Genomic DNA, 14132 nt, shown 5'->3' on the forward strand with positions numbered 1-14132 from the left:
CAAATGCCTTTGTGGCGGCCCAAGCTTCTCATACTCCAGGCTGTTACAGTGGGTGGAATCCCAGCCCCCGTGTCCAGCACAGGGCCAGAAGGCAAGCCAAGTGGGCGGCCTGGGGCGAGCGGCGTGCAGCCTGGCTCTGGGCTCACTCACCAGGCTCCACTCCAGCACATCAACCTCCACGTCCTGCGCAAGAAAATCACGACTTCCTGGGGTCCTTGCACTTCCGGACCACGCATGACTCCCCATAAATTCCAGTTAGTAAAGAGAAGCCTCATTTCCTCAACCGGAAACTTTCACCTTGGCTTTATAGCAGGAAATGCCAGGGTGGACCTGACAAGATGGCTCAGTGGAGTCAGGTCCATTTGCAGGGTCTGAAGTCAAGCAAAGCCCAAACCATCCCAGCCGAATGTTTCCCCCTTAACCAGAGCTGGGCTTCATGTCCCACAGCACCTGGGCCCAGGCCAGTGGCATCTGACCAGGAAGCCTCGGCGCCCTCACTAAGGCAGCACCAGGCATCGGGACTGTGCTCTGAGCCTACCTGAGAAGGGGGACGTCCGGAGGGGTATTTTGATGGGAGCCAAGGTCAGGAAGTGGCGCGGCTGCACACTGGAGGGGGACGGGCCCCGGAGGCTCTCAGGGTCCATGGAGACCATGGCAGCGGCAGCAGCGGTGGCGATGGTGATGGCGGGGCTGCTGGTCGGCTTAAGGCTGTTATGGCAGCCACCTGCAGAAGAGGGATGCAGAGGGTCAGCAAGGGGATACCCAGGGCCATGGGTGACAGATGCCTATCTTGCAACCGCAAGATATCAGCCCCCAGAAAACAGGTGAGGGGGCACTACCCCTCTTTAGTGGAAGCCCACAGTATGTGCCACTGTCCGCAGAACAAACGGTTGTGATGAGTTCTCCATCTGTGAAATGCTGACACACACCCAGCACACATACAGGGCCATGTGATGCTCAGTGAGCCACAAGGCTTACAGTCGCCAGGGGACGAGCCAGGATCCAGGTGTCTTACAGAGAAACCGCTTGTCCCTGGTGCCTGTGTGTTAAGTACCTAATCAGAAGTGGCCATGAACAGCATGCAGTGACTTGGAGCAGACACCGGGGAAGGCCCAGGAGTGCCACATAACACAGTGGGGGTTTGGAAGAAGGGGCAGCTGTGAGATAGGTTTCCAGGGGGCACCAGGCTCCGCTGGGCCCTGCAGGGAGTGGCCGGTCACCAGACCAGCTGCTGCAGGGGAGACACCCACACCCAGCTCAGCGTGGGTTGCTCCCGGAGAGGAGTCAGACTGCAAGCTTGGAACCGGGCATCTCTTCTAACATCAACGGAAGCATCTGAAAGTTCGCTTCTTCCTCTGCCTTTTCAGTAAAACATTTTTTCTTTTAAAAGACTCCTCAGTTCCCCCAAATAAATGTGGTATCTAAAAAGTATTTTGTAGGTGCCATTTTACATAAATGGTGGAAGCTTAGTCTGGCCAGCTCTGGACAGCAATTTGGAAACATGTTTTTAAAACCTTGATATAATTCACAGCTCTTGATCTGGCACGTCCTCTCCTGCGACCCACCCACATGCCCAGTGCCTTAGAATACAGGTGTAGGATGTGGAGCTAGAAATATCAGCAAAAGCTGGACAGCTGCACGAAGGATGGTGCACTATGCATGGGACGGTCAATGGTCAGTATGAACACATCAAGAAAGACCATTAGTGCCATAGCAGATATCTCATGATACAGTAGATAAATAAAACAAGCTAAAAACCATATAGATTCCTACAATGTATCATCATTCAGTCAACCAGTCTTTATTTAGCTGACAAGTGCCAGGCATTTTCCAGCCCTAGCTCTTTGGGACAGAGCAGTGAACCAAACACTGGGAAGGCTGGCCTTCGGGGGGGTTCCTCCCAGAGAGGGGAGAGGCAGGGTGCTCATTCTTCTTGTTGATTTTCTGCACTTTCCAGGCTGGTGGGAATGGTGGGAAAGCAGGGAGGGGGCATCTAGCCTTGGTGTGTGGGCCTCAGTTGTGACTGGGATGGCCAGGAAAGTCCTCACTGGGAAGGAAAAAATAGGTAAAAGTCTGCATGAGGCAAGGCGAGGCACCCTGCTGACCCCTACAGAAGAAGCAGGTGCGCGAAGACGCTGTGGCCGGTGCCTGTGTGGTGCCTTCCAGGAGCAGCAAGGAGATGAGCAGGGCTGGGGTGCAGTGTGCGAGGCACCAAATACAGGGAGATGAGGAAGCCGGGGGTGGGGGGGCAGCCAGGCTTTGCCGGCAGTCACAGGCAGGGGATGACTTGGGTTTTACTCCAAGTGAGGCGAGCCACAGGAGGGAGCGGAGCCTGTGGAGCCTGCGGAGTGGTGGAGAGGCCAGCTCTGAGTCTCGTCTGAATGTCTTCATCCTGCCTGTTTTACTGGGAACAGACGGGCAGGGGACAGCATTCACTTCCAGATGGGCTCAGTGCCATACCCTATAGAGTCCCTATTTCAAGGAAGACATCCAGGCTAGAGCTAGAAATTTGGAGGCATATAGGAGGTACTTAACACTATGATGTCAGATGTGGTTAAAAATAGAAGAAAGTCGTGATAATGAACATATCTAGATGGCAGAATTACGGCTGATTTTCTCTCCTTTCTTTTGGAATCTCCCATGATGAGCATATAAAGATATTTTAAATTAAATATAATTTGTTATAGGGCAGCTTTAGGTTTACAGAAAAATTAGATAGAAAGTAGAGAGAGTTCCCTAATAGATGCCCCCACTCTCCTCATTGTGAACATCTGGCATCAGTGTGGTGACTTTGTTACAGTTCATGAACTGACAATGGCACCTTGTTAACTATGGCCACAGTGTTCACTGGGGTTCACCCTTTGTGCTGTGCATCCTATGGGTTCGGACAGGGGCACTGTGGGATCATAGGGAGCATTTTCACAGCCACTGTACCACCATGCATTGTGGTATCATACAATACGTTATCATAGCCCTTAAACTCCCCTGTCCTCCACCTGTCCATCCCTCCCTCCCTCCAGTCCGTGGCAGCTGCTGATCTTTCTACGGCCTCTCCAGCTTTGCCTTTTCCAGAAGGCCATTCAGTTGGAACCAAATACTATGTAGCCCTTTCAGACTGGCATCTTCCTCTTGGCAGTCTCCATTTAAGGTTTCTCCATGTCTTCTCATGACTTGATAGCTCATTTCTTTTTATGGTTGAATGATACTCCATTATCAGGATGTGCCGCAGTTTAGAAGCACAATTGTTGGATTTTATGGTAGGAGCGTGTCTCGCTTTTTAAGAAACTGCCAGACTGTCTTCCACGGTGGCCGTGCCGTTTTGCTTTCCCCCAGCAGTGAATGGAGTTCCTGTTGCTCCACATCTTCACCAGCATTTAGTGATGTCGGTCTTCTGGATGGCAGCTTTTCCAAGTATGTCATGGAATCTACTTGTTGCCATAGACAGATTTGAAGTCAGAAAAAAATAGGCACTATTCAAAATATGTCATCTCAATAATAAAACACTTCAGAAAATTTGTAAGATAAAGTAATTATGTGGATAAAAAGGTCCCTCCTGAACTCCCCCACCGAACACTGTCCATCTTTCGTTATATTGCAATTGTCTGGCCTGGCTGTGTTGGAAACATATCACAGTCACACCAGATCTGTGGCTTTTTCATGCGATGCTATAAAAGGAACACTTCCTTTGTCATAAAATGCCCTTCAAAAGTCCCACGCTGAACCACAGCCTTGTATTCCAAGGACGGGACGTGCCACATATGTTTGCCGTATTCTGTTACCCAGCCCCATTGTAATGGGTGCTGCTCTGATAGATAACCACGACGTCAACAACCATCTGTAAACAGGTTCATTTCTGTATTTATTGCTATGCAGTAGATTGCAGGGTCAAAATAGTGTAAGCATGTGGGGTGTGCATGTGTCAGTGTAAGGAGGGAATTTTCCGGAAGTTTTGATGCACTAAAGAGCCCTACATGAATTTATTCGCAGTGGCTCCTCCCCTTAGGATCTCTGTTTGCATGGTGCCTCTCCACAGCTGTTTCCACTGGAATTTAACCACTTAGTGGTTAAATTTAACCTGCTTAGTGGGCCTCTGAGTGAGCACAAAAGTTAAGGCCCTTGCTGGGAAGTTATTTCCAGTTGAGGAAGGAAAAGATGGCATCAGAATGACCTGGGGGAGTTTTCCAAACCCCGGGAACCACTGGGAGCCCCAGAAGAGCAATGGGTGGGTGGGAGGCAGGGAGGGCTGTAAACATGCAAAGCCCCTCAGGTCACTGTAACATCCCCCCTGCACCCCTTCCCAGTGCCCGAGTCCTGCCCACCCACAAGCTTCTCCCTGGTCTCAACACAGGCTGACCTTCCTGCCAGGGGTGCTCTGACTTTCATTCCTGAAACTGCTCCTACCCGGCAGAGAAGGACCAGAGGCAACACACCCTCCATTTAGCAGCCCTGCCGGAGCTTGGGTGCAGCCGTGCTGGTGATCAGGCCCGAGCTGTGGGCTCCCGGGTCGGGGAGGGGCTGTCCAAGACCACCCACCCACAGGAAGGAAAGGTCAGACCTCTGTAGGGTGTGATACTGGTGCAAACAGATACAGAGAAGCCATACGGCTTGGTAATTAGTACACAGATCGGCACCTGAGGAGTCCGGCTCTCAGTTCAAAACCTGAGTGTGATAACTTGGGTCTTACCTGAAGGCTGCACTGGGCAGGTCTCAGGGGGAAGCTGTGTCCCCACACCAGGCTCATGCTTAGCCAGTCATGGCAGGCTTGAGGGAGCAGCAGGGAAAGGCTCGGGCCCTGGGGTCAGTCACGCTCCCGGCACATCTGCACCCCTATCGCGGGAGCACCTTCATTCTCATGTCTCATTATCTGAGGCCTCGGGCAGAGATCCTCCAGGTGCATCTGCTAAGACCTCCTCGTCGGCGGGGGAGGGCAAGAGCTTAAAGCCACCTCCGTGCTATGACTCAGTTCCCAGGGAATTCCTGCTCCAAGCCCTTCCCAACTCCATGACTTCAGGGTCCCTAAAACTGCAGGAGCCTTTTGTTCAGGGCTCCCTGACAGCGTGAGGACCCCACGTCTCTGTAGATCGCTCTGGCTCTAGACCTGTGTGCTGGTCAGTGGGGGAAAGAGAACGGGGAGTCGACACATCCTCCAACTTCAGACTCTTGCCTGTCCCAGCCAAGTACATGACCCAGGCTTCCCGTCTCTGGTCTCAGGGTGTAGCTTTAATGGCTCCTCTGACACTGCAGCCCAGCTCTGCCTTTCGGGTCACCTGAGCCCTTGAGAGAATGAGGGCCCCACCCAGAGCTTCCCCCAAAGGCCCTGTGTCCACACGGGCTGCCAGGGCAGATCAGGGAGCCCCAAAGAACTGAGTGGGTGAGGCTCTTCCTTCCCTCTTCCAGAAAGTGTTGCTGACCACACATCAGATGCCGTCCATGTGGGCTGTGCTGTGAGCACAAGACCTGGAAACATCCGTGTAAAATGCAGCATTTCACAGTGCGATGTGGGGGCGGTGGTGACTGTGAACCTTTCAGAGAAAGGTCTAGCGTGGTACACAATGCTTGAGAGTATCGCTGTCTTAGTTAAGAAGATAGGACCAAACTTCGCAATCCTGGTGAGAATCCACCTAGCCAATTTTTTTTAACGAACTCAATCTGTTGTTTGAAATGAAGATGGCCTTTACAATTAGTAAAAAGTCACTAATTGTGTTTTAAAAGAAACAGATACTAAGGTGAGAGTCATTTGTATATGAAAGTGAGAAGATATTTTTATCACCATGCGATTTTGTTGCAAAAAATCGTGGGTCAACTAAGTAGAAAAATAAGTAAGTAAACTTTCTTATCTGCCTCTTTAAAGAAAAACTTGAAAATAGAGTTTTTAACCTGTTCTGAGATCATATGGTTGCATATGAAAATTTAACACTCTGATTCATTCACAAAGTCAGCTGAATGATATCACTGAAGATGGAAAGTTAATAACCATATCAACAGAATGATTTACATAATCGGTGGATGAGATTGAAAGAAGAGGTCCTGGTATTGAGTAAGACTTCTGCCCAGCTCCAGCCCTTGTGAAGTGTGTTGTTCAACCATGACAACGATCAGAACTGAGTCCCAACAAACCTCAGAGACAATGAGGGTGCAGTTCCAGACCACCACAGTAAAGCAAATATTGCGATACAATGAGTCAGGTGAACTTTTTGGTTTTCCAATGCATACAAAAGTTACGTTTACACTATACTGTAGTCTGTTAAGTGTGCAATAGTATTATGTCTAAAAAAAATGTACATCCCTTAATTTAAAAATAGTTTTTTGCTAAAAAATGTTAGAGATCATCTGAGCCTTCAGCAAATTGTAATTCTTTGCCAGTGGAGGGTCTTGCCTCAATGTTGATGGCTGCTGACTGATCAGGGTGCTGGGCTGCTGAAGGCTGGGGTGACTGTGGCGATTTCACAAAAGAAGAACAACAACAACGTGTGCTACATCGATGGACTCTTCTTTTCAGGGAAGATGTCTCTGTAGCATCCAATGCTGTTTGACAGCATTTTAGCCTCAGTAGAACTTCTTTCAAAATTGGAGTCAGTCCTCTCAGACCCTGCTGCCGCTTTATCAACTCAGCCTGTGTAATACTGTAAATCCTTTGTTGTTATTTCAACAATGTTTACAACATCTTCACCAGGAGGAGATTCCATCTCAAGAAACCACTTTCTATGTTCACCCCTAAGAAGTAACTCCTCAGATGTTAAAGCTGTATTTGAGATTTTAGCAATTCAGTCACATCTTCAAGCTCCACTTCCAATTCTAGTTCTCTTGCTGTTTCCACCACATCAGCATTTACTTCCTCCAAAGAAGTCTTGAAACCCTTGAAATCATTCATGATGGTTGAAATCAGCTTCTTCCAAACTCCTGTTAACGTTGATATTTTGACCTCTTCCTATGAACTATGAATGTTCTTAATGATATCTAGAATGGTGAATCCTCTCCAGAAGGTTTTCCATTTATTTTTCCCAGACCCATCAGAGAAATCACTATTAATGGTAGTTATAGCCTTATATATAAAAAATACAAAATACATGTCTTAAATAGTAAGACTTGAAAGTTGAAATGACTCCTCCATTCATAGGCTGCAGAATGGAAGTTGTGTTAGGAGGCATGAAAACAATTCATCTCATCCCCATCAGAGCTCTATGTGACCAGGTGCATTGTCAATGAGTAAAAATGTTACTAGATCTTTGGGGTGTTGCTTTTCTGGCTGGAAATCTCTGTGGCCAGTGGCACCTTGGCCTGACTTCTTATCCTGAGTCCAGAAAGAATGAGGTACACAGACAAGTGGAGGGTGAGCAAGACAAACAGGAGTTTTATTAAGTGTTAGAACAGCTCAGAGGCTCTCAGCAGAGAGGAGGCCCTGGAGTGGGTGGCTCCTCTCTGCAGGCAGGCCATCCTGATGAGAGTTCAGCTCTCAGCAGAGAGGGTAGCTTCTGTCTGCAGCTGGTCAACGACATCTGCAGCTCTCAGCAGAGAGGAGGCCCTGGAGAGGGTAGCTCGCTCTGCGGCTGGTCATCCTATGTCTGCTGCTGTCTGCAGAGGAAAACTCCTCTCTGCAGCTGGTAGTCCTGGCACCTCTCTGTCCACTGCTCTGCTCTGGCTGAACCTGGGGCTTTTATGGGCCTCAGAGGGGAGGAAGTGCCTGCCAATTGGTCCATGGACAGCCATGAGTGGGCCCGGAAAAGGCACAAGTCCCTACTGCAGCCCGGCCCCCAGCCTTCAGGTCCTCCCTGGCCTGAAGGAGCAGCCTCACCTGGAACCCACCCCTTCACACCCAGATGCCTGTCTGCCTCCTGCCACCACCCATGATGTCCAGGCTGCTTGCACCCAGGGGTACCCACAGGCCAGTGCTGAGCTGCCACCAGCCCCATCTCAGCCTCCCACCCGTGCTTATTGGTGCCCAAAGTCCAGAGAGGCCAAAGCAGCAGGGCACTGTGCATCAGCACCGCGCTGAGTGTGCACACACTTGGCTGGACTGCAGCAGCACCCGGGCTTCATTCCAACCCTACTCCAGGATTGGAGTAAGCGCTGGGAGCAGGGAGAGGCCGGGCAGAAGGGGCAGATACCCCCAAGCCTGAGCCCTGAGAGCATTGGGAGGCCCAGGCCCACAGCTGTAACCTGGGTGGCTGCAACTGAGCCTCAGGAGCTCCCACCCTGCCAACTTGAGGGGGGTCATGGCTCTTGCCTATCCTAGCTCTGCAAGGTGAGCAGACCTGGCTGTGCCCTGCTCTGCGTCTCCCTCTGCTGCAGTGGTGGCCCCTGCACAAGTGAACCCGATGTTCCTGGGGCTGGTCCCATGAGTCCTGGCTGCAATTTTGGCCAGGTGCTCATGGGCTCCCAGGACATGACAGAGTGAGGTCGAAGCTGTGGTAGAGGCTCCAAGCCTTGGAGCAGGTCCTGCCCAACCATGCAAGGGTGGAGGTGGCAGAGTTGGCTGCCCTGGGGACATGGGGCACAGGGGACCCCACTGCTGCTCCCACCACCAGTCCTGCTGCCCTATCCACCTCCTCGCAGACTGGGATGGGGGCTCCAGGCCTGTGCCAGAGTCCAGGGGCAGGGGTGATATCGCCACAAGTTTCCCTGTGGCCCCAGTGGTCAGAGGTGGTCCAGGGCTCCCCTCTGCCCAACTCACAGCCCTGTCAGGTTGGATCCTCTGGGAGCAAATTGTAGGCCCTGGGCCCAGCTGCCAGGAGTGCCAGGCTCAGCAGTGGGAGCAGTCACTTCTAAGCCTGTGTGGGGCAGGGAGAGATTCCCAGGCTCCTAAGACCACAGGAATGCCCTTCTCCATAGCCAGGTTGGGCAGCTGCAGTGGTGCCCAGGGAAGGCTGGGCTCCTGCCTGCTCTGTGGAGTGGAAGACCCAGCTGCACCTCCCTGCTGCAGCTGGCATCTTGGCAGCAGCCACTCTAGATGGGCTGCTGCTGCCATCTGTAATATTTTGGTAGGAATCCTTTTTGTTTTATTTTTCTGAGCAGTAGGTCTCAACAATGGGCTTTAAATTTTCAGCGAACCATGCTGCAAACAGATGTGCCATCACCTAGGCTTTGTCATTCCATTTACAGTGCACAGGCAGAGTAGATTTGGCATCATTCTTGAGGGCCTTAGGATTTTTTAAATTGTAAATTAGTCTTGCCTTCAACTTAAAGTTACAAGCTGCATTAGCCCCTAACCAAATAGCCATATGTCCTTTGAAGTGTTGAAGCCCATCACTGACTCCTCCTCTATAGCTATAAAAGTCCTAGATGGCATCTTCTTCCAATAGATGGCTGTTCCATGTGCATTGCAAATATCTTCTTTAGTGTAGCCCCCTTCACTGATGCTCTTAGCTAGGTCTTCGGGATAACAGCTGCAGCTTCTCCATCAGCACTTGCTGCTTCACCTTGCACTTTCATGTTATGGAGATGGCTTCTGTCCTTAGACCTCATGCATCACCTCTGCTAGCTTTCCAACTTTTCTTCTGCTGCTTCCTCCACTCTCTCCGCCTTCACAGAGTTGAAGACAGTCAGGACCTTGCTCCGGATTAGGCTTTGGCTTCACAGAATTTGTGCCTGGTTTGATCTTCCATCCATACCATTAAAACTTTCCCCACATCAGCAATGAGGCTGTTTTGCTTTCTTATCTTTTTGTTTTTGTTGTTCACTGGAGTAGCACTTTTGATTTCCTTCAAAAACATTTCCTTAGCATCCACAGCTTGGCTAACTGGTTGGTGCATGACACCTAGCTTCCAGCCTGTGTTAGCTTCAACACGTCTTCTTCTCTCAGCTAAATTATTGCTAGCTTTTGATGTAAAGTGAAACATGCCACTCTTCTCTTCATTTGAACACGTAGTCACCATTGTAAGGGATTAATTGATACAATTTCTATTTGTGTGTTTGTTTGCTTGTTTGGTTTTTCATAGGGACTCTCACTCTGTCACCCAAGCTGGAGTGCAGTGGCGCAATCTCGGTTCACTGCAACCTCTGCCTCCCAGGTTCAAGCGATTCTCCTGCCTCAGCCTCCTGAGTAGCTGGGATACCAGGTGCCTGCCACCATGCCTGGCTCATTTTTGTATTTTCAGTAGAGACAGGGTTTTGCCATGTGTGGCCAGGCTGCTCTCAAACTCCTGACCTCAAGTGATCTGCCCGTCTCAACCTCTCAAAGTGCTGGGATTATAGGCATGAGCTACTGCGCCCAGCCTCAATTGACCTAATTTCAATATTGCTGTGTCTCAGGGAAGAGGAAGGCCCAAGGAGAGGGAGAAGGATGGGGAAAGGCTGGTTGGTGGAGCAGTCGGAACACACAAGACATTGATGGATTAACCTCCCCATCTTATATGGGTGCAGTTCGTGGCACCCCAAAACAATCACAATAGTAGCATCAAATATCACATCAAATATCATAGATCATCACAACAGACAACAATAATTAAAAACTTTGAAACACTGTGAGAGTTCCCAAAATGTAACAGAGACATGAAGTGAGCGCATGCTGTTGGGAAAATGGCACCCATAGACTTGTTGCCCCTGGGGTTGCCACAAACCTGCAACTTGTAAAAACACACTATCAGCAAAGCACAAGAAAGGAAGGCACAATGAAGGACGTGTGCCTGTACCTACTGGGCAGGCGAAGCCTCGCACCAAACCCGCAACCCACAGAGAGCCCACAGAGCACGGCAACCCCACGGGCACATCATAAAGGCAAGAAGAGTGCACTTCAGGAGGATACCCAAGCCCGTTTACTGATAACTGTGCAACGGTAACACACACAGAGCCCGGTGTTGGGAAGAAGGGGTGTGGGTAGCTTTGTGTTTTCCTTCCTGGGTCCTTCTCTGCACCCCATAGTCAGATATTTATGAAACCAGACGGTACCTGGCTCTGGGACTGGAAAGATGATATAACGCAGGTACGAGGCCAGCAGAAGAGTGCCTTCGGGTGGGAGCAGCCTGAGGACACCAGCCAGGAAGGGCACAAAGCCAACTGGAGCCTGGGGATGCCAGCTGCTCCCCTCGGAGATGCCTCCTGAGCTGAGTTTGAAGAGCAGCAGGCACTCAATGCACTGCGTGGACGGATAAATACCATAACTCACTTTCCTCAAAGGACCACAGAGAATCCCATAGTTGAGTAAATAAACAGTGAGATAAGACAGGTCCAGCCAAAGAAAACTGCTAAGCCAACTCAGAGATAAGCCAGAAATGCTATCCCACAAGGATGGCTTATAAAAATCAATATTTTAAGCAAAACAGTAATTAACCATGAGCTTCCCTTGAGGGCAGGCTGAGGAAAGGGTGCGGAGCCAGCGTGTCCAGAAAACCCGCATGTGCTTGACACCCAGCCCCGCATGGCTGCTGCCGTCGTTAGCATTTGCATTGTTATTGCCACTCCTACCTTCTTCTCTGATTATCACACTTACAAAAGAGCTTTGCTTGCATGTTGTTTTTCAAACGTGTCCTTTAATATCCACATGCAGGCAAATGTCCATTGCTTCTATGTTTCGTGGGAGAGGTCAGGCTTGGCGAGGTTTACAGAACCTGCACAAAGGCCTGTGGTGATGATGGTGCCGATATTCCTGCTCCAGTGTCTCTGGTCTGAATCCCACCCTGCCAGGCTGGGGCCAGGCCCCCTCTCCACGCTGGCTGAAGTCGTGCCTCGTCCATCTGATGCATCTGAGAGGACTTGGGCTTCCCAGAGGCTCTCCTGGGCCTCACCAGGTCCCACCCTGGGGCTGTGTGCACTGAGGCATTTGGCCGGGCTCCACATCGTGACTTCCTGAAGACCCCACTGGCCTCAGCAATACTGGGAGGGCAGCCCTGCCACCGCCTTCTCTGCTCGGAGGCAGACCGGCTGCTGAGATGCTTCCAGAACCTGCCTCCAGAACCTGGCACCCAACCAGCAGCTGAATTTGGCTTTTCCTGGGACTCAGCAAAGAGGAAGGAAGAAGAGGGACAGTGGGGTGGGAACCCAGTGCAGTGGTGGGAGGCTCCAGAACATCAGGCCGAGTGAGCCAAGCCCCACCATGCCGGCTCAGGGTGCCCACACGCAGCTGGGCAGCTCTCCAGGTGTTCTCTTCCTCTCAGGGCACACCCTGGGATGGAGCCAGCCTCAGTCCAGAGGACTTCGGTCTCTGCCTGCACTGTGCAGAGGAGGTGCCCACAGAAGGCACATGGCTGGAGAGGACTGCTGACCCAGCCAGACCCTTCCTGCCCGGCCCAGGCATCAGACCCCTCTGCCCAAGGGATGCTCACCCAAAAGGAGAGTGCTGGCATCGTGGGCTCCGGCGCCTCAGGCTCGGAAGACTTGTCAAAGACTAAGCTGGGAATTATGCCCACCAGTGGGGTGCAGAACAGATAAAATGCTAAGCATTTACCTTCTGCATCTTCACCAGAGATCACGAGGAAGACCAGGACAGATCTGCCTCTGAGAATGCCATGTGGAGGGAAGGCCTGGAGGCCTCCCACAGGGCAGAGGGTTTTAGGCAAAGCCCAGGACGGCTGGTGAGGGCCCCTCTGACCGAAGACTGAATCCGACAAACGCCAGCTGCCATGCTGTCTGTGCTGAGCAACACATTCAAAGAAAACAAACAACTATTAGTTTATTATGCCTGTTTAGCAACTGATTTCAGCTCCAGTGGAAATCCTTCAGGCGCTGTAGCCACCAACTATACCAGAAATAACGGTAACTACTTCTGCAGAAATGACACTTTGATCAGGACAGTGACGTCAGGCACAGAAGACAGGCCCAGTGAGCTTCCTGGGGAGATGAGCCTGGGTCCACAGCAGGCACTGGGGGCTCTGACAACACGGTGGGCAGCGGCGGAATGAGCTGGTGCAGAGACTCCGTCAACAGGATGGGTCCTTCCCTCCATGTCCTCTGAGAGTGCTGCGTCTCGCACCTCCACACGCAGCTCCACACCCAGCTCCACACGCAGCTCCACACACAGCTCCACACACAGCTCCACACACAGCTCCATACACACAGCTCCACACACACCTCCACACACAGCTCCACACACACAGCTCCACACACACCTCCACACACAGCTCCACACACACCTCCACACACAGCTCCACACGCACCTCCACACACACCTCCACACCCAGCTCCACACCCAGCTCCACACACAGCTCCACACACACCTCCACACACAGCTCCAGACACAGCTCCACACACAGCTCCACACACACCTCCACACACAGCTCCACACACAGCTCCACACCCAGCTCCACACACAGCTCCACACACACCTCCACACACAGCTCCACACACACCTCCACACACACCTCCACACACACCTCCACACACACCTCCACACGCAGCTCCACACACACCTCCACACACAGCTCCACACACACCTCCACACACACCTCCACACACACCTCCACACACACCTCCAGACACACCTCCACACGCACCTCCACACACACCTCCACACACAGCTCCACACGCACCTCCACACGCACCTCCACACACACCTCCACACACACCTCCACACACAGCTCCACACACAGCTCCACACCCAGCTCCACACACAGCTCCACACACACCTCCACACACACCTCCACACGCACCTCCACACACACCTCCACACACACCTCCACACGCACCTCCACACACACCTCCACACACAGCTCCACACGCACCTCCACACACACCTCCACACGCAGCTCCACACACACCTCCACACACAGCTCCACACACACCTCCACACACAGCTCCACACACACAGCTCCACACACACCTCCACACACACCTCCACACGCAGCTCCACACACACCTCCACACACAGCTCCACACACACCTCCACACACAGCTCCACACACACCTCCACACACAGCTCCACACACACAGCTCCACACACACCTCCACACACAGCTCCACACACACAGCTCCACACACACCTCCACACACACCTCCACACACAGCTCCACACGCACCTCCACACACACCTCCACACACACCTCCACACACACCTCCACACGCAGCTCCACACACACCTCCACACACAGCTCCACACACACCTCCACACACACCTCCACACGCAGCTCCACACACAGCTCCACACACACCTCCACACACAGCTCCACACACACAGCTCCACACACACCTCCACACACACCTCC

At 51.8% G+C, this 14132-nt stretch overlaps 1 protein-coding gene across 1 annotated transcript in view; it reads right to left on the bottom strand.

Moving 5' to 3' along the window:
- TCERG1L (transcription elongation regulator 1 like) overlaps positions 1-14132 on the bottom strand; it is a 231330-nt gene that overhangs the window by 172533 nt on the left and 44665 nt on the right. The window contains exon 4 of the mRNA XM_007964448.3: positions 539-724. Within this exon, the coding sequence (XP_007962639.3) occupies positions 539-724 (186 nt within the window). The remainder of the gene's footprint in view (positions 1-538; positions 725-14132) is intronic.

This window comes from Chlorocebus sabaeus, chromosome 9 (genome assembly GCF_047675955.1).
Source record: "Chlorocebus sabaeus isolate Y175 chromosome 9, mChlSab1.0.hap1, whole genome shotgun sequence".
Lineage (NCBI taxonomy): Eukaryota > Metazoa > Chordata > Mammalia > Primates > Cercopithecidae > Chlorocebus > Chlorocebus sabaeus.